Here is a 21,141-nt window from a genome sequence, read left to right as displayed (position 1 = left end):
GCCCCCTCCATTCTATTCCACTCAGCCTTTTGTTTTCTTTGTCAATTCTGCCTCTCTTTCACCAATTCCAACTGCTATAAGCCTTCCATAAAGCACTCGTTCTTACAAACACAAACCGTTTCCTATTTCAGTCAGAGAAAGAAAGCATCGACATAGGAGTTATCGAAACTAGTCTGATATGGCATTGAAACTCAATGCTGTGAGCTTCCCAACCGGCAAGGTGTCTGCATTCACAAATGGGTCTCGCCCCAGCAGATCTCATAACAGAGTTGTCATGGCGTCCACTCTTCATTCCCCTTCTTCTCTGTGAGTCGCTCATCCGTTTTTCTCTTTCACTTCTTCTCTCTTTTTTTTTTTTTTCCTTTTCTTGCAAAACGCAAATGCTGTCTTTTTAATCAAGAAATGGTTTTTTAGCCTTGTTTCTTGAATGGATTTACTCTGATATGTATGATTTCAATTAAAATTTCTATAACGGTGTGTATCTCTGAGCCAGCATTATTGGTTGAATAAGCTAAAAGGGGTGATGATCAAGATTCAAGAACGGTTTTTTATGATAATTTTTTGACTTGGGTTTGTCTTTAAATCAGTTTCAAACATCCCCCAACTGATTTTATCCGAGCTTTCTTGACCAAAATAAATATTACGCGTGCGACCATTTTTTTTTTGGTTGAGTAACATGAAATGGTTGATGATCAAGATTCAAAAATGAATCTTTATCATATTTTTCCATCTGGGCTTGTATAGCAACCCGTTTTAAACGTCTTGTATTTGATTTTGTCTAATTACTTCACAATCTGATTGAAACCTCGAAGACCTCTCTCTCCCATTTGTTTTTTTTTTTTTTTTAAATTTATTTTGTGTATTTTCATGTCTCCGTTGGTGTATGTATTCAACTTGTACCAATGCATGCATGGTTGCCCCTCTATCTTTGTCAGATTTTTTTAATAATTTTTTTCGCTTTCTCTTGTTTCAATTAATTTATTTATCCGTATTAGTTTAATTCAATGTCTATTTATATTTTTCAAATCTGCATGTGTTGTCTGTGCTGGTCTCTATGTCAATAGATTTCTTCAGGAAGGTGCTAATACAAATTATGTATTTCAATGCTATGAATGTTGATCCAACCTTAGTTGTACGATTAGTGAATCAAAATTAGGTTTGACCATGCAGTCTTTGAAGTTTTTGTTCTTTTCTAAACATATGTTTTCGTGTTATTCACAACAAAACGTTAGTCCTTGTCAATACTTGAAACAGTGGTCCTGAAAATATAACCCCACTAGCTCCTTTGAGTTGCAAAATGAAGTAATTCTTAACTCAGTCTCTGCAGTGGTGGTCCTCATGTAAAGGTACTAGCTTCTGAGAGAAAATTCAAAGTGAAGTAATTCTTGTACTTGTATTATTTTCATATGAGATTTAAGTTATCAATTTTGTGTTATTCTGATTAATGGTTGTTTTTCTTGCTCTCATTTGGTTTGGGCCTTCCATTTGTGCCTGGTATATAATCTTTGCTGTTGCGATTATATAATCTTTATGTTATCATTCTGTCACTTTTTTTTGATGTATTTTAGGGTTATAGCAATGATTTTCACTTGTTTGTTGTTTCTTCATTGCAGGGTTCCTAACTTGATGATTTTTCTAAATGTAGCTCTGACTTTTAGTTTATGCTTGTATCTGTTATGGTTGTTGGTCTACATTGTCCTGTTTCTTCTCTGACTGAAACTAACGAAACTTTTAATATTTTTCTTGTCGGTTTTCTGCTTACAACTTTTTTTTTTTTTTTTTTGCTAAACATCTTGTTGGTCCCACGAAGATAAAATTAAGAATAATACCGACAAAAGATATTTGGGTTATCCTTGAAACTTGCAACTTGGTCGTTACTGGCTCCTAGTTTTCTGCAAGCGGTATATTTGACCTGTATCTGTGATGTTGGTTTGGAGTACACTATTATTGGCCTTCTAAAGATCGTATACCTGTGTAAAAGCTTGCCAATTGAGTGATGCTTCTTGTTACCCTGCATCATCTTCCCATCTCTCCATCCCAAGATTCAGACTTTCTGCTTCATTTTCGCTTTCTGAACTCTCAACCAGTTATTGAGTTCTATGTACAGTTTATATCTGATCTTTCAAGGCTGGAAAGAATGGAGATTTTTTTTGCTTGATTTCGTTTAAGTTTTGTTGCTTCTATGGTTTAAGTTTTGTAAAAGAATGCTTTATACTCAAATGCCATTTGGATATAGGGATGTTAAGACTGTGAAGAAGCCTTTCACCCCACCAAGAGAGGTGCATGTTCAAGTGACTCATTCAATGCCACCAGAAAAGCGCGAGATTTTCAAATCTCTGGATGGTTGGGCTGAGAAGAACATTTTGGTGCTACTAAAGGATGTTGAGAAATCATGGCAGCCCAGTGATTTTCTCCCAGACCCTGCCTCTGAAGGATTTGAGGAACAGGTAAAGGAACTGAGGGAAAGATCCAAGGAAATTCCTGATGACTACTTCATCGTGTTGGTTGGAGATATGATTACCGAGGAAGCACTTCCAACTTACCAGACTATGCTTAACACTCTTGATGGAGTTCGAGATGAAACTGGTGCCAGTCCTACTTCTTGGGCAGTTTGGACTAGGGCATGGACTGCTGAAGAGAATAGGCATGGCGACCTTCTCAACAAATATCTCTTTCTTTCTGGAAGGGTGGATATGAAGCAAATTGAAAAGACTATCCAGTACCTGATGGGTTCTGGGATGGTAAGATCTTGCTTGTTTTACTTTTGCATTACTTTTGCATTTCTACACTCATTACAACTATGGAGTATGGAGACTAACTCCCTATTGGAGCTCCAATGCAAGCCTCTGTAGGGTTTGAGGCATGCATTTTGTTCCAGTTTAGTACAGGCATATGCTTATACTGAATGATGTGATGGCCCTGCTGCTTCTTTAATTGCATTGATGTATATAGCTTTGGTTATGTTGTCATGTACTCAGTATTCTATGTGTGGTGCTCTTTTATAGTTGAATACTCTATTGACCGTTGTATCCCATCTTTGAATTTAGGACCCTCGCACAGAAAACAACCCCTATCTTGGTTTCATTTACACCTCGTTCCAGGAGCGGGCAACTTTCATTTCCCATGGGAACACTGCCAGGCTTGCCAAGGAATTCGGCGACCTGAAACTGGCACAAATATGTGGGACAATTGCTGCAGATGAGAAGCGCCATGAAACTGCATATACCAAGATCGTTGAGAAGCTATTTGAGATTGACCCAGATGGCACTATGGTGGCCCTAGCAGACATGATGAGGAAAAAAATCTCAATGCCTGCACACCTGATGTATGATGGCAGGGATGACAACCTCTTTGAACACTTCTCTGCTGTAGCACAGCGCCTTGGAGTCTACACTGCCAAGGACTATGCAGATATTTTGGAGTTTCTGGTTGAAAGATGGAAAGTGGAGAAATTGACAGGCCTTTCCAGTGAGGGGCGTAAAGCTCAAGATTATGTATGCGGGCTGGCACCAAGGTTTAGAAAATTGGAGGAGAGAGCCCAGGCAAGGGCGAAGCAGGCATCATCATCTGTTCCCTTTAGCTGGGTTTTTGGTAAAGAAATCATGCTTTAAAAGCCCAGCATGAAAAGATCTATTTTCTGAGGAGCACTAAAGAAGGGAAGGTTATTGTATTAGCATCCAGTATTTGCTTTCCTTTTTCCCCCACCAGTGTCTGTTTGGGAGTATTGAGTATTAGAAATAGTTGCAGGATTGCATGTAGTAACCAAGTTAAATAGTCTTTCTGTTTCCTGTCAAGAGATGATTTGTTAGCTAAAATGAGTATGTGGGAACCTTGTACATACGCTTGGCTTTATATCGGAGCTGTGTTACAAAAATAATTAATTGGGCATGTCTTTTACCTTGGCTCTTTGAAGACTTGAGAGGTCCGGCCGGGGAGAGTCTTTAATGTGATTCAGGAACTTTGAACAGTGCGGACTACTACTACTCATGGCTTGTTTTAGACTGAATCAATCTGAGCTTCTGGTTGGGAAGACCCTCCTGCTCTTGTAGCAGCAATTAATAGGTAAATGCAGCCAGCCATGAACTTAAATTGATATTTTAAGTTCAATATGCTGCTGCTAATCAATATATTCATCAGCAGTCATCAATGTGTATATTTTCGGTTCTTAATTTCCTAGAGCACTAGAGCTGACAAGGTTGGAGGACCCTAAAGAAAACTTGTTCCTGAAAGGTGTTTTTACTCAAAGCCCATAAAAACAAACAAGTATAATGTAATTTTGGAGAATTATAGATATTGTCCCCTTCCTTATTCGCTTTAGTACTTTTTCTGGTTTGTTGTTTGGTTGCTGTTCTACAGTGTTAAAGAATAAAGTGAAGGACAAACAAACATTGACTTGAGAAAATCCAAACATACATATATATTTCTCAATAATGAGACACACAAAAAACCAATCAAAAAGTTGCAGAATTGCAACATTCCCTTCACAATGGGGGTACGCACACAGTGTAGAAATGCAGAATCATGTGTAGTAGATATATCTTGTAGTAGCATAGTGCAATCATTTGCAACTAAATCTCATAAAATTATTCAATCCCCTGAAAACCAATAAAAGAATCAATTCATTAACTGCATCAAGCAACAAAGTTTTACATCTCTCCAACATATGATTTTCCAACTGGTTAGACCTGGAATGGCCATGGCCAATCCTTCAAATCCTCCTGATCTTGAACCTTAGCACTTCTCCTCATCCCATTTGTTCCACTAGCACCACCGTTACTATCACCATCTGCGTAAACGAAATACTTCAAGAAAAATGCAAGTGTTAGAACCACCCACTCTAGGCAGAAAATCGCAACGCACAGTCCCCCACTCAGTTTAAGTATCAAGGCAGCATCATCTTCCCTCACGTAGGACTTCAAATTCCCAAGAAAATCGCTGGTTCTCGTGAAGATAAGAACTGAAACAGAGCCTTGGAAGATTGCGGTTAAGACTGTAGAAACCATGTGAGTTCCATACCATTTTCCTGCACCAGAGGAAGCCGCTGCACAGCCGGAAATCGCCCCTGCTATAGTCAAGATGTGGAGGAGAATCAAGAAGAATCCGCAGAGAGATGGGATTAGTCTAAGAGAGAGAGTTAGGAAAGTGCAACTGGAGGCTGCACCTATTAAGATGTAGTTGCAGAAAAGGAAAACTTTGAGAGTATGGTGTTGGGAATGGGACTCATTGGATGAACTGTTGCTGATTGAAAAGCCCATTTGTATATTTTTCTGCAATTGGTCGTCTTCTTCTTATGAGATTCGCGAGACTCAGGGATATGGGATTTTGGAAATTAGGCAAATGATGTTGGATTCAATGCAAATGAAGTCTGTTCTGGAGAGGGTGGAGCTGAAGAATATGAAGTAGATATAGTGAGAGAAAAGGCTGCAACGGCTATGTTTTCAAATATGACCGTTGTGAATTGTGAGAAGTATAGAAAAGAATAGATGGAACGGTTCATTTGTTACCGTTGCCGTGTTACTATGTCCTCTTCCGTCTTTCATAGTTTCATTTCTTACTCTCTCTCTCTTTTCTTTCTTTTCCCCTTTTTCCTTTGATACTCTTTTCAGTGTTTGGTTATATTTGTTATTTGCCCTTCATCAAAAGCAAATTATACATTTAGACATCTAAAAGATGATGTATATCCAAGTATAAAGTTTTGGGGAGCAAGAGTTTTATTATTATATGGGATATACTACGTTAACAATTTCATTCAGAATTTGACCTATCAATATGTGCTAAATACATTTTTTTTCTTCTACATTATAGACTTACTTATTGGGAAAATTCTATGGTCTTTTTTGAATACCATTCCCTCAACTTTTATCACTCACTAAAGAAAATAGTTTAATTTTAAATACTTTAACAATGTTTAATCTAAGGGTCAATAACACTTCTTTTACTATTCAACGATGAATGTCACTTGAAAATATGATATTCAAAAGGACCGTAGAATCTCCCTACTTATTAAGCAAAAGATAGTGATTAATTGCTCACGATTAGTTTCAAATATGGTGATTCCGGGTCTTTTTTGCTATCTATTGCCATTACTCTTCCTCTATGTCATTAAATTACATATGACCCCCTATAATTTTACATAATGTCAGATGACTTCTCTAACGTTTCAAAATAATCACATAACTCGTATAATTTTATGTAAAATAGAAAATATACTGAATACATAATCAATTACGTCAATAGACCAAATGAGGTTTAAAAATGCGTGTAGTGAAATTATAATGCCCACTTAACCCCCCTTCCTATTAATTTGCATAAATATCCACTTTATCCTCTTGTAATTTTTGCATTTATCCGTGCAACTCCCCTATGATTTTGTACAAGGTGATTAAATCATCTTTTAATTTAACATTTAATTAATGACACTACTGATATTTTAACTAATAACATTACATTATTATCTATTTTCTGCTACAGGAGGGTGAAGTGGATATTTGAAAACTTTAGGAAGGTTCTGTGGCAATAGATAAAACCATACGGAGGCGATTAGTAATTTTCCTTCATAAAATTCATTATTTCAAAACTGCAAGTAGAAAAAGCTAGAAGAAAAATCACTGTAAGGGTCCAAAACTAGACAGCAAGGGCAGAGTCAAGAGAATAAGCCATAAATATATCTCTCAATATCAACAGTAACTATCCTTGTAGTCCGAGTGGAAAACAGTACATCAGATTCCCAGTTTCTCGACAAATATCAGAAAACCTTTTCTCAACATACAAAGAAACCGTAATGAATGTGCAAGACAGTCACTGCCTGCAAAACCACTCTGTAGCATTGATACAAGGATAAAAACCAGCATTAGATTCTACTTGTTTGCACTAGAAGAAGTTCGTCATGATCATGTACAAGCTCCTTTTTCTGGATTCTACAAAGAGGTTAATCACTGTTGCATTGAGGCAGTACACGAGAATAAAAGACACCTCAATCAGTTTCTAGTTCAGCTCCAAACTGCTCCAACCTATCAGCTTCTGCTTCCAAATCCCGTACCAAAGCATGGTTAACAGATCCATCATCCTCACTAGCATGTATCTGTCTCTTACCAAACCTGAAAGGAAACCCACCATCAGAATAACAGACTGAAAACAAAAAAAAATTCCTTCTCCCCAAGAATGGACATTCTACCACAACTAACATATTTCCAAGTTGTTCGATCATGCATTGCAAAACAGAATAGCTATGCAAGTAAAAGTGCTCTAGAAGTTCACTCCATTTTCCAGGTGAATCAAGCCAAAAACCCGTACAAGAATCCATAGCACAGAAAGCGTCTACTAAGTGTGAGCAACGTATTATGGTTCACAAAAAAATCAGATTAGCAGTAAATAAACAAAATCAAAGTCCCTTCCCCCGTATCTTTTGCAAACCCCCAAAATGCTTAATTCACCACCATTTTCCGTCTTGACTACAGAACTGTACTTAGCTCAAGTAAGGAACTTATTGCACCAAACAAAGGGTTTTTCCTGCACCCCTTCCTAAATCTCGTTCGGGAAAGCTGCTACAACTTTTGTTACCCACATCACCACATGGCAGCTATTCTCAACGGAATGTTAACGTCAGGGCTCATGGTCACATAGTCTTTATGTTCAATATCACCAATACGGACATTTCATTTATCACAAAAAGGAATATCTAAAAATGCAGGTACTTTTTGCTTAAAATTCACCCTACGACAACTCAAAAACTATACTGCAGCAATAGTGGACTTCCTTTTCCTTTTCCTTTTCTTTGGTGCAAAAATGTGAATAAGGTATTTAACATAGAATCTTAAGCAGAAGGAGACCAGAAGACACAGAACAAAGGAAAGTAGAAATAAGGCAAACTTGATTCACAGGGTGGCGAAAAAAAAAAGCAATGAAGATGACTTAGAAATGCTATCATAATTTATCAGGTCTTGCGTACAAACAAAATATCTTACATGTGCTCTGTTCTTTTCAAGAAAATAAAAAACATGCAACTTAAGAGGTTAATGTTCTTGATTGAATGAATACTGTAGCATCAGCTCCCAGATCTAAAGATTACACATGCTTACTATGCATTACTTCGGCTGTTATAACCTTTTACTACTATAATTAGGTTTATTATAACAGCAAACTTAATGATGAAAAAATAACTTGAAAATTTTCAAGCACAGAAACATTACCATCGTCCATTCATCAACTCAATGCACTTCAGAGCATCCTTTCTGTCCTTAAATTTGACTAAAATAACACCCTGAGGGTGATTCTCACACACCTACAAACAGAAAACGAAAAAACATGAGCAATGTCTATCCGCACATCTAATAGCAGTCTCAGAGAATCAAAGCAGAAGTTCTAAAGAAACAAACTTTTCTGGCAAAAATAAGAGATAGGAAAAGACAAGATTACTGACCACATACAATTAGCAAACCAAGAGAAAACAAAAAGGGAAATCACAAATATAATCCCTAATCTTTTGAGCTGTCCATGACCATGACATTTCACTTTGAACACATACAACCTCAAATTGTCTTTTATCCTGATTGAGCCTGGTTTTTCCCTGTCTCAATAAAACAGAGGTGAAGGTTCCCTTATACCAACACACAAAAAGTGCTCCAAGTGCTCTTCATTTTGGGAGAAGTATGCTGTTGGAGCATCCAACACCAAAATGACATTACTTACAGAAGTGGAGTCGCCCTCTAGAATGACATCCATGTACCATGTTATTGGCATGTTGTTGCTGAAACCAATGGTTGACACTAGCAGGAAGTTGAATATTTTTGCCAAATATATGCAAAGATAGTCTTATTGGACCCCCATTATAAGTCTTTAATGACTTCAAAATGTATCATTTTGCTTTCAAAACCTCCTGAAAATCAACATTTCTCACAGATGGAAATATGATCACCCAATTTGTCACACTATTCATTCATTCAATTAAAGCAACTCAAATGAGAAACTCGTTCAACACTAGGATACTTCTGACCCTGTTTGCATATCACTATTCACTAGCATCTCTAAAGTGATGGAAAAACGAACTCAGCCCATAATCATGCACCTCATCAATGGGCAAAAGAACCAAACAGTACATTTATCATCTTACAAACAACTTGTTTTATCAAGATAACAAATATCAGCCATTCATGACTGGAATATAAGAGTAAACACTAGGCCTCAAAAGAAAACTCATTTCCTTAGATCCATGCGTACAACAATCCACAACATCATGCAATGTATTAAAGAGTTTAATACAAGATAGGAGCAACAGGTGAATTTAACTCGCATATAATAATCCCTAAAGATATTTTTCTAGCCTTAAAAAGCATAGAAAGAAGAAAAAGTACCATTACTAAAGATGTTTAGAGTGATAATGTTAATCTACTAAAAGTTAAGATTACAAGTTCAGTAAAACTTTAGCAAGGCAGAAAGTACATAACATCCTGCATCATCAAAACACACACACTGAGGAAAACAAATGCACAACTTGTAGGCTGACAAGAACATAATCAAGCAGGTCATTGACACTTGGCCGGAACCATAACAGATACCTTTACTGACTCCAACGGACCAAGCTTTGTACACTCATCTCTAACATCTTCCTCCAATTCAGAACGTAAGTTCTCATCAGCCTATCAAAAACAGGAATTTGCAACTTAAAGCAGATTACAGACCCAAAAGATAATTTAATATAGCAACTGATAAAAACTGCAATCAGAGAAGCACAAATGAAGTAGCTTCAACTGTGATTAGACCCACCAACGAGGGCAAGGTTAAATTCTCATCCAAATATTAAAACGTTATAAATAGCCCAGAAAAGCTTTAAACAGTAAAATGTCTCCTTTTTTTGGTATAATAATTAACCTAATTGGAAATGTCCATGATTCTGAGCAAACATTTTAGTTCTCCCTATAAATATAAATTAGGTAATATCCAACAATTATCAAATAATGACTGCCAATTGAAGTATTCAGCAACGGTATATAATAAAACGATGAGGAGAAGATATGCTCTTAGCAGTACCCTGATTTCATCTGGGGTGAACATATACCGCAGAATTACTGTAGCTGGAATCAACAACTTGGCATCATCTAGACCACCTAGCAACAAAAACAAATAAAAAACAAATCCAAGAACATAAAAGTGGCATCAAGATAATCAATGATGCAGCAGGCGAAAAAGAGAAGCATGTTACATAAAGTTAATGTGCAGAAATAATGTAACAGCAATTTCCATAATATTTGGCGCAGTCATGTTAGAATTGACTCGAAGTGCTACATATAAATTCATGATTCTTTACTTTTCCTTTTTGTTAGTTCCTTGGGTAACACAATTCACTTTGATTACAAATCCTATATTCAGGGTCTTTACAAATTCTGATTGCGAGCTTAAAGCAAGTGATAAGTGAAAGAGCCTAAAGAATGCAATAGCAAACTTATCCTCCCCCCCTTCCCCCCTCCCCGGTGCAAAAGAAAAAGGGGGAAAAAAAAGAACCCCCAAAACTAAAAGGAAAAATTATTTGGAGAAAGAGCACCAAGTTATAATTTTCTGTTTCCCAAATATGTCCATAAGAAAGTAAAAATGTGAAAGAAAAACTCTACCCCAGCCAAGCATTTTCCGTTCAAGGTGCTGTAGCTTTTTCTTCTTTCTCTTATCCACTTTCTTCGGTAAGAATGTCTCCCCTGTAAAATCAACAAAGGGTTGTCAAATCAGCATGATAAGACACGTAAATCTAGCACAATCCAGCATCCACCATTAAGCAATAAAGTTTATTGTTTGATGTATCTATGCTAATTGAACAGTACGATGAATGGAAATCCAATGTATGAAGAACTGTTGTTGGGAGGAAACTTGTCATCCAGATATATTATGTATTACCTTTCTGCTCGAACTTAGCTTTTGTAACAGACATAGGAATTTTGCCACCAGCCCGGAAAGGTGTACCATCCAAAATTTGGATTGCCAGATCTACTGAAGGCTCCTGAATGCACAGCAAAAAGAACGTAAGATCCACAGCTAAAAGGATGCAGAATTCAGTGATACAAATTCCAACAGTACCTTTAAAAAGGTCACGAGTGCATCCCCCTTTTGCCTACCACTTTCTTTGTCAACATAGATCTTTACACGAGGCTTCTTCATTTCAGGATCCTATACGTCAGAACCATAGGAACTTGTCAAAGAAAAGTTACATGAAGCATCTCAAGTATCTAAGCACCACAAGACAAGATAGCTATGACAAAGTATCATAAGCAACTTAATAGATATCTATACAAAGCAACAAAATTTAATAATTATCCTATAAATAGCTGGATAGCTTAGTAGCCATTGCCTTAAAAACTCACACAGATGCAGCTTAAGGCACAAGGTTGAAAGAAAAAAGATGTATTTTACTGCATCTGAGGATGATTAAGACAATGCAGAGAGGTCTCACCTCCTTTATGATTCCACATTTCGAGAATACTTCTACAACCTGCACAAGATTTCATGTTGGCCACATCCACAGAGGAAATATAAGCTGCTAAAACATTGAAAGGTTCCAAACCAATAAAAGGCATATTGAAATGCTGAATGTTCTTTTTATCAATTCACTAGAAATGCGAGAAACCAAAAGAAACAACATTACTCACTAACCTCATCAACAGTAACATCATCTGGCAACCCAGTTACGTAAACATGTGTATTAACTTTCAACTCAAACCAACTGTCAGGAGGCTTATTTGCTTCCTGCAAATGCATATACTAAACTTAATATGTTGCCACAGAAAAGTGCATCTTCAATATCACAGCATAATAATCAAATAAAACGCCAAATGAGACGTATTCATTATAGATATGACACTAGCATCACTAACAAGTAACATCTGAAGTAGTTATGTCAACAAAATGGTAGAAAATTATAAACCACCCCTAAATGTTTAACTTTAAAGTTGCCAGGTAGAAGCCAATACCAAATCTAAAGGAACATAGAGAGAGAGAGAGAGATAAAGGGGAAAAACCTTTTTCTCAGCGGTTTTCTCAGGCAACTTTCTCTTGCCATTAGGGTTTGCTTCCACAGTATCACTGGTACCCTTGATTTCTTCCTCTACAGGGAAATCATCAGCTTTAATAGTTGGGAAAACTTCCTCTTCTTTAACAAAAATCATATCATCTACACCATAATTGGCAGTATTTTCAGAATTGTCTTCCTGTAACAAAGATAAAAAAATTAAAATAAAATGGCATAAAAAAAATGCAAAGATAAAGTGCCAATTTGTGCTAATAACCAATGAACAGACTCAAATGCGAAGCTAAAAAACAGGGACTTGACCAAGAAAATGATTCATGACCCTAATAAGATAGTGATATGGGGGAAGAATGCCATCCCAAAATTAACAACTTGCAATAAGAGGAATAAGCAATATATGATTGCAAATAAGATCAACCTACCTGAGGGACCCAAGCTCTAAGCGTCCTATCCCACTTGTACAAAGTGCCATCATCATCAGTAAATTCCTCCTCACCCTCTGGTGGTGTTGAAGGCTTTTCAGGCTCGATAGTTACTGCTCTCTCTGCTTCTGCTTCAGCCTCTCGCACCTCCCTTTGCCATTTTTCAAACTCATCCTCCTCATTGGATGTCTTGGGTACTGCAAATATACAAACTCACGAATTAAAATCAAACACGAGACATCTAATCCCTAAACCCTGTTATAACATTTCATTTACCAGCCAACTGAATTTGAGCATTTTGCACAGGTAGATCAGTCAACAATCCAGGGACGGAGGACACTGGCTGCCAGTTTGTTGCCCCTTGGAACCACACAAGCGTAGCGTCTGAAAGATACCCGCTGGAGTAATGCTCTGTCCAGGCGACATTAAACAAGCTTAAGTAATTGGTTCAATATCATACAGATGAACCAATTTGCTCCAATACCAAGCCTATTGATTACTTGTACGTACAACTGAAATTCAATAAAATAAGATGGAAACAAAAGGGCAGCTGAGCTGAGAACGAACGAATACACAATTAAAGAAAAAAACAAAATGCATCCCTAAAAAAGAAGACTCACCTCGCAATTCAGAAGAACTATAAGGGCCTATGGGTTGTTGGTCGGGGCCAAGAACAAACCAAGCCACATCAGTAGCAGAGGTTGTGAGGCTGGTGAGGCCATTGTTTTCTCCATCTGGAATTGACCCAATTGAACCAACTCGTTACTCAGCAACAAAACTTCCAGCATATAAAAGGGATTCTACAAAAGATGAATACTAATACCACATTTCTTCATCAGATACTATCTATAGACAATATACAAAATCATCAAATGTTAAATAATGCACACATGCTCATGTATTTCAGACACAAAAACCAGGAAAACAACCTAAAGACCTAAGAGTTTGAACACACTAAAGAGTTGAAACCACAACAGGGGTAGATATCAATGAAATTGAACGCACAGAAACAGTTTTTGAAAAAAAATTCCAAATCCATACAGAGCCATAGTTCTAAAAAGCAAAAGACAGAAGAGAGTTTGGAACCTGGACGCGATGAATCCATAGGGCCTGTGGGTTCTCTTCCTACCTCAAGGGGCGAAAATGTTTTCCTTTCTGCAATCTACCGTAGTCTTTCCTGCTCAATTCATAGGACTACACAAACGGCGGTGGTCTGATAGCTCAGTTCTTGAAACGGGTCTTATGCGGGTCGGGTGTCAATTAAATGCCCCGGCACGAAGCATCAAGAAGTATGCATGTATATCCGTCAGAGCGTGGCATTATGGGCCCAACTGTTCATTTGTCATCGTTATATACAAGAAATTTTTCCCATAAATATGAATAATTTAAATACAAAAATTAATAACAATGGTACATATTCATTCATATTAATTTTAAAATTTTAATATATTCTAAATATTTAATTATTTACTAATTTTTAAAATTTTGTTCATATACTCTCACTATAATATGATAGTATACACCAAATAATATACTTCATATTAAAAACTTAGTAGATATTCTTTTTTATAAACATTATTAAATTTTTATAATGGCCATAAATCTAGAACTATATATTTAATTAAGTAGAAAGGATCTGCAATTCATTTTTTCTTCATTAATAAATATTCAGTTTTCAATAATATTGGTAAATCTGTCTGTGTAACAATTAATTCTCTTTTTTACACTAAGGTGATTCAAAATTAATAGAAGAGATGATGAACAATTTGAATACTAATCAACGATATGATAATTAAAAGAAGTAATTTATGGGACATATAATATTTCAATAATTGTGATTTGAAAATGGTTTTACTATAGTTTTATATAATAACAGGATAGAAAGTAGAAATTATTAAGATAAGATTAGTTATTTTTTAAACTTATTTTAAAATTAGAGAGAATTTTTATGCATATAATATAATCTAGATAGGATTCAATATAGGTAAAATCTAAGTGATCCATAATCCATTAATTCTCTTTAATTAGACATGTCACGTAGGAACTCTGATTAAAATAATTACTTTCATATATATATATATATATATATAAATATATATATATATTCTTCATAAATTTCATTTTGGTCCAAAGAGAGGACCCTTTTGATTTGCGCTTTTCTGGAAAAATAAAAAAATGTTATTTTTTTTTCAATAGCCTTTTCAAAAATTGTTTCCAAAAGCCAAAACTCCTTTATTAGATTGTTCTTTTTTTGGAATTTTTTTTATAGAAAAATGCATTACAATGATTTAATGTATATGAATTAAAAATTTGACTAATAAATGTGCTAGTAGAAAACGTAAAAAATAAATTTAACCTAAAACCTTAATGCAAACATTTCTTTTGCTTCATTATTTTTTTTTTCGGGTTCATGAAAGTTCCTAAGCAACTAGTCTATAATAAGTAATAGGGTTAATTTCACTTTGTCCCTCAAAACTTTAGACGATTACCCACTTCAGTCCCTAAACTTCAAAATGGAACACTTAAATCCCTGAACTTATAAATACCTCCCACTTAAATTTCTAAACTTACAAAATGGGACACTTAAATCCCTAAACCCTTATAACATGGGACACTTCGACCACCAACGGCATTCAGGATTTGTTAACAATTTTCCTTAAGTGGGAGGTATTTATAAGTTTAGGTACTTAAGTGTCTCATTTTTAAGTTTAGGGACTGAAATGGGTAATCGTTCAAAGTTTGGGGGGACAAAGTGGCATTAACCCTAAGTAATAATAGTTGAGAGTAGATGTATGAATGAGGCCAATCGAATTGAATATTTCAGCGCTCAAATTTATTTGATTATTTTAATTAATTTTAAATTTTGTTTGACTTTTTTTTTTTTGCTGAATCCAAGTTGAAGAAATTTTTTATTGAATTTAAAAATTATCAAACATAAAAAAAAATATGATTAATTAATTTGAATTAAATTAATTTAAACAAACTCTTATCAAGTCGAATCAATAATTTAAGTATCGAAGAGTTTTAGTTTAGTTCAGCATTCAGTCTTGATGCGAGTATGTATGTGTTCGGTCGGGCGATTATCCTTCCCCGACTCTCTTCCCGGCGTAAAAGCTAGTACTTAGTTCGACGCTCCATCCATCCATCTCCAGCATCAGTATTCACTACATGCAATAAACAATAATGTTAAGAATTACTGCAGCCTCAATGGGTTCTGCAATCTCCTTCACTCTCCAATCCTCAATCCAAAGAAGTCTCTCCAATAGCCTCTTCTTCACTTTCTCAAACCCCATGCCCAAATTCCCTTTTCGTCATTTGCTATCAACCACCGCCAAACCATCTGCTGCTTCCCTTCTAGCACCCCTTTGCACCGTTGCTAATAGCAGTGATGTTAATATCGTTCAGAAGGAGATTAACACCCCCAACAAAAGCATCTTCATCGACCCCAAATGTTATCTTTCTTGCTCTATGCCGCACAAAAAGCCTCTCAAAATCGCCGTTCTCCTCAGTGGTGGAGTCGACAGCAGCGTTGCCCTTCGCCTCCTCCATCTCGCTGGCCATTCTTGCACTGCTTTCTACCTCAAAATTTGGTTTCACGTTGGGCATTTTTTTTCTTTTTTATACTACTCTCTCTCTGTTTTTTTTTTCTTTTTTACTAATATATTGATGGTTCCCTTTTGCTGCGAATTCAGGTTTTTTTTTTTATAGCTTTTCCGTGTTGTGTGTAATGAGTTTTGGGCGAAATTCTCAACAGTCTAGAGAACTGATTATCATTTGAACATTCTCTGTAGAATTTGGGATGTATTAATTCTGTGGAGAAGAAAGTTGTTATGCATTTCGTCAAATTCTTGAGTGAGCTACTAGTATGACATTTCGGGTTAAGCTTTAGTTAAGAGATTCATTATCTTGCAATGCTTCAAGTGAAGAAGATCTGCTACAGTCATTCATACATAAGAGTCATGTAATGCTTATGAACAAATTTCCTGTTAAAGGTTCCCTACCATACCATAATATTTTACACTTTCACTACCCAATTGCAGTTCCCTACTCTTTATGTAGCAAATTGGGTTTGCGCACACTAAGCTGCCATCTGACTTGATTCCATTTCCTTTTAGGAAGAATTCGAAAACTTTTGGTCTGAATGTCCTTGGGAAGATGATTTGAAGTATGCTAAAGCTGTCTGTGCTCAGGTAATACTTCCTTCTTTTCTATCATTTTAGTTCTTAGTACATTTTACAATTGAGTAAATGTCCTAAGAACTTAATATCAACAAAAAATAGTTTACTGCAGGTTTTCGTCTTTGTTTTGTACTTTTGCTATTGCATAACCAAGTCCTAACTGAAATATGTGTCATTATGTTCCATCTTTCATGGGCACATTATACTTATTAGTTTTTTGTAGGCATGTAGTTCTTAATATCCTACCATTCCTGAAAAAACTGCACCTAAATTGGATCTACAGGTTGATGTTCCTCTGGAAGTTGTCCATTTGACAGATGAATACTGGAATAATGTGGTATGTGCAGTTTGTGGCTAATTGAATTGCTTACCATTATTTGTTTATTTTTTATTGGCTACTTATTTTATTCTTGTATGATTTAAATTTTTCTCAAAACTAGAATTTTTTACTCCTATAGGATTTTTAACCTACTTAAACAATAGATTTCTGTTGGTTGCTCCTTTATTGTGACTTTTTCTGTGTTCGTTTCATGTTTAGGTCTCTTATATTATTGAGGAGTACCGATGTGGCCGCACTCCAAATCCAGATATTCTTTGCAATACTCGAATAAAATTTGGTCAGTGATTTACCCAGTTCCTAGTTATACTCAGTGTTTGATTTTCTAAGTACTTATGGTTTATCTAAAGGATGTACGTTTATCATCAGGTGCATTCCTTGATGCCATCAGTGGCATGAATTTTGACTTTGTTGCTTCTGGTCATTATGCAAAAGTTGTTCACAAATCTGCTGATCAAACAGATGAGTTTTCTGTTTTGGAATTGTCAAAAGATATGGTATGTGGGTGATACAAACTGTATTCTCTTTGGTGGCAGCAAGATAATGTTATCAAAAAATTGTCAACATAGGCAACCTGCTATACAAGCACTTTGCCTTGGCATGTACTGCATCTTAGTTATGCTTTAGTCTCAGTTAACTCCCTCCTAATATGTGCTTTTCCTACTAAAAGCAGACAATAAAATGGTGAACTGATGCTCAGATTTTCCGTAAATTGAATTCTGTCTTTGCCTTTGTGAAGTGATCATTTTTTTCCCATTACATGATTATATGCCTGCTTAAGTGGCTCCTGTAATTCTGTTGCTATGTCTTTCAAATTACTTGTTTGTGCACATTTAACAGTGAAACTACTACCACACATGCTACATTGTAGATTAGTGGAACAACATTGCAGGTTTTTGGTCACCCCCCATGAAAAAGTTATTGTGTTTCATGTGACATTCAAAAAAGTTACATCCATTTAGACAGAAGAGTTGGGCATAACGTTCTTCTACATCATTTTAAGATGGTCTACACTTCACTACAGATTTCATGTACTTATATTGTAAGTATACATGTTTTTGAATCTGTGGTTTTTCGTCTTTCAGGTTAAGGATCAAACCTACTTCCTATCATATCTCTCACAATCTCAGCTAAGACGGCTAGTTTTTCCTCTTGGATGTATCCCAAAGGTTTGGTGCCTTTTCTATGGATATTTTATGTGTTTTGTATGATATTTCTTTTGTGGGTAGGCTAAGCCTAGTATGACATCAACCATCTCTTTGTTATTGCTGTATACCTCTGGTCACTTTCTGAACAACTCTAACTTGTCTGGCAAACTTCGATGAAAGTTTTCATTCTTATTCTGAATAGTTTGCAGGATGAAGTTCGCAAACTTGCCAGGGCTTTTTGTTTACCCAATCAGGATAGAAAAGATTCTCAAGGAATATGCTTTCTGGGCAAGGTACCTTTCCACTGACCATTTTCTGATGTATAGCAATCTTTGCCACTTCATCTGGATTATTTCTAAGTTCAGAACATAGTGTACACTTTCAGGCTGAAATTTTTGAATAATATTTCTCATCAGGCCAGCTAATATTATTTTCTTGTACGGTTACCTATGTACCTTCCTTTATGTCAATTTTACTCTACATGGTGCAGGTAAAGTTTAGTGAATTCGTTGCAAAACAAATTGGTGAGGAGGAAGGTATAATATTGGAGGCTGAAACAGGGGATTACCTTGGAAAACATCGTGGATTTTGGTTCTATACAATTGGCCAACGCCAAGGTCTACGTCTTCCTGGAGGACCCTGGTATGGCTTTTTAAACATCACTTCATGCTGGTCACTTCAGTTGTGCATTAGTAATTGTTACTGATTACTGGAGATAACAAAGGTGCAGATTACTGGAGAATAGGCTGCAAACGAGCCGAGCCGAGTCAAGTTTTTGCCTAATCAAGCCGAGCCTTGACTTAATTTTATTGAATTCAAACTCGAGTTCGAGCTCGAGCTCAACGAGCTGACAATTTAAAGCTCGAGCTTGAGCTCAACTTGATTCGAGCTGAGCTCGAGCTCGAAAAAAATAAAAAATAATTATTTTATTTTTAAAAAAATAAATAAAATAATATTTTTTCTTAATAAATAATAAAATAGTAAGGATATATATGTAATTTTATTATTAAAATAAAAAATAAAAATATATATACTTAAAATAAAAAAAAATATATACTTAAAATAAAAAATAAAAAAATATATATATACTCGAGCTCGCGAGCCGAGCTTAATATTTTGAGCTCTAGTTCAAGTTCGACTCTGACTCTCGAGGCTCGCGAGTGACTCGGTTCGTTTGCAGCCCTACTGGAGATAATTACTTTGATATTGCACCTGGCCTTTGTTAATCTTAGTGTCCTTACCTGAGTGCTGATATTCTACTTAGCAACTTTCTCATGCATCTTGTTCTTGCATAGGTATGTTGTTGGGAAAGATGTTACAAATAACGTTGTCTTCGTCTCCAGAAACTACTTCTCAGTCGATAAGAAAAGGCGCTTATTCCGTGTTGGGTCTTTCAAATGGCTTAGTGGCTCACCACCCAGCCAGGTCAACCAGCTCAAATGCAAGGTACAATGACCAATGCATTTCTGGATGATTGTTAATCCCTGATTGACTGACTAATTACCTGGATAGGGAAAAAAGTATTACCAGATAACTGCAAAACTCAAAATTATTTTGAGAGGATCTTGGAGCCATAGACCTTTAAAAGTAGCTTCATGATTGTTTGTTATTGAATATCTTGGTATAAATTATCATTTCTGAGGTGTTTTTGACCCTCAAAAGAAAGCTCCAAGTATTCAATTCTTCCTGACTGCATTTTTTCAGCATCTTCCCCAACATCCAACTTGAGGTTTGTTGAGATCTCCTCTGACAGCATGCCATACTATTTTTCTTTTGCCTGGAAGATAATGCCAATGATTGCAATACTGCAATGTGGTAGTGATTAGTGTGATTTGTGTGCCTTAATTGCGTATGTAGTGCTCAAATTGGATGAGTGTACATTATGGTGCTTTTGGAAGCAGAAATCCTTCACATACTCATTTGTAATGGGTTCTGAACTTTTCTTAGGTTCGACATGGCCCTTCTATCTATGATTGCAGCCTGAAAATGGAAGCTGATGAACGTGGTGACATAGTAGCAGTTGTCAGATTATCTGAAGATGATCAGGGTCTGGCGGCTGGGCAGTATGCCGCTTTCTATGATGGAAGGATCTGCATTGGTTCTGGTGTAATTTTGGAGTCATGGGACGATCAGGGTTTCCCTGTTTGTGCAAAGGCACTTGAAATTGCCAGAATGGAAGATAAGTCGATGCTTGGGAAGCCTGTGAAGATAAAGGAAAAATCGCAGATTGACTTGGAAGGTTCTGAAACTAGAGGCCTGACTGGGATTAAATGTTGAATTGACAGTTCCTACAAATGGTAAAAGCAAGGTACCAAAGCATGAAAGTGTGTCCAGCTTTCCCCTAAATTGGCTGCAACAGCTTCATGAAAAGTGGTTGCAGGTATTCGAATTGCTGCATATTCATGCGAGCTTTATGAGATAAGACTTGAAGTCTCTTCAAGGTCCATCAGGGTTGGGTATCACACCGAAATGGCTGATACCTGACTGCCTTGATTGTTCTGGAGCATATATAGTTCGGAAGTGGCAATGCAGTCCTGACTTTGTGCCAAAACTGGTAAAGAGATGAGTTAACTGCATTGACTTCTTGTGCAGATCTGATTGGCTGTTCGAGTCCTCAGTTTTTCAAAGATTTGGCAATGGGGTATGTGTTTGTTATTTCCTTGGTGAGGAACTGAAGGGCCTGAGTGAACAACCGTGCAATCAGCACACTTCCCTTTGTTTGAACAAGAAGATAAAGGGATTGAGGAGGCAAAATTATGAACAAGGTTGAAGCTTTCCTGGGAAGAGTGAAAATCAAAATGCCTGGCTGAGAGTTCCAAAAAATCAGAGCTAATCAGTCTCATTAAGTTAGTAGAATTATAGGTTCTTGATTGATTGATGTAATAGTGTACTACCATTTAATTTGGGATCCCAACTTGGCAATTTTCTTGTATCAGTGATAGTTAAATTCGGGTTCGGGTTCATTTCATGTCTTGAATGTTCATTCTAGCATATTTTTATTTCTACAAGTGCAAACAAGCATATGCATGATCTACTAATCTTGATGCAT

General features: G+C 36.3%; 3 protein-coding genes and 1 pseudogene across 3 annotated transcripts; 2 read left to right on the top strand and 2 right to left on the bottom strand.

Moving 5' to 3' along the window:
* Nucleotides 1–3,967, top strand: LOC140014282 (stearoyl-[acyl-carrier-protein] 9-desaturase, chloroplastic-like). The gene is made up of 3 exons (XM_072064833.1): nt 1–306; nt 2,237–2,741; nt 3,048–3,967. Exons 1-3 carry the CDS (start codon nt 179–181, stop codon nt 3,609–3,611), a joined length of 1,197 nt encoding a protein of 398 aa, XP_071920934.1. The 5' UTR covers nt 1–178; the 3' UTR covers nt 3,612–3,967.
* Nucleotides 3,968–4,596: 629 nt separating this feature from the next.
* On the bottom strand, nt 4,597–5,368 carry LOC140014283 (uncharacterized). Its single transcript, XM_072064834.1, has one exon. It carries the CDS (start codon nt 5,253–5,255, stop codon nt 4,680–4,682), a length of 576 nt encoding a protein of 191 aa, XP_071920935.1. The 5' UTR covers nt 5,256–5,368; the 3' UTR covers nt 4,597–4,679.
* Nucleotides 5,369–6,640: 1,272 nt separating this feature from the next.
* On the bottom strand, nt 6,641–13,755 carry LOC113696462 (splicing factor U2AF-associated protein 2). The gene is made up of 14 exons (XM_072064949.1): nt 13,516–13,755; nt 13,050–13,163; nt 12,706–12,840; nt 12,430–12,626; nt 12,000–12,188; nt 11,635–11,727; nt 11,435–11,473; nt 11,062–11,151; nt 10,882–10,984; nt 10,605–10,685; nt 10,027–10,103; nt 9,555–9,635; nt 8,190–8,281; nt 6,641–7,097 (listed from the first exon to the last, which is right to left on the bottom strand). Exons 1-14 carry the CDS (start codon nt 13,532–13,534, stop codon nt 6,974–6,976), a joined length of 1,434 nt encoding a protein of 477 aa, XP_071921050.1. The 5' UTR covers nt 13,535–13,755; the 3' UTR covers nt 6,641–6,973.
* A 1,696-nt stretch (nt 13,756–15,451) lies between these two features.
* LOC140014302 (uncharacterized) lies at nt 15,452–21,055 on the top strand (annotated as a pseudogene).
* Nucleotides 21,056–21,141: the final 86 nt, after the last annotated feature.

Source organism: Coffea arabica, chromosome 9c (assembly GCF_036785885.1).
Source record: "Coffea arabica cultivar ET-39 chromosome 9c, Coffea Arabica ET-39 HiFi, whole genome shotgun sequence".
NCBI lineage: Eukaryota > Viridiplantae > Streptophyta > Magnoliopsida > Gentianales > Rubiaceae > Coffea > Coffea arabica.
Note: the sequence above shows the minus strand (reverse complement) of the source record. Positions and strands in the feature narration are given on the sequence as shown.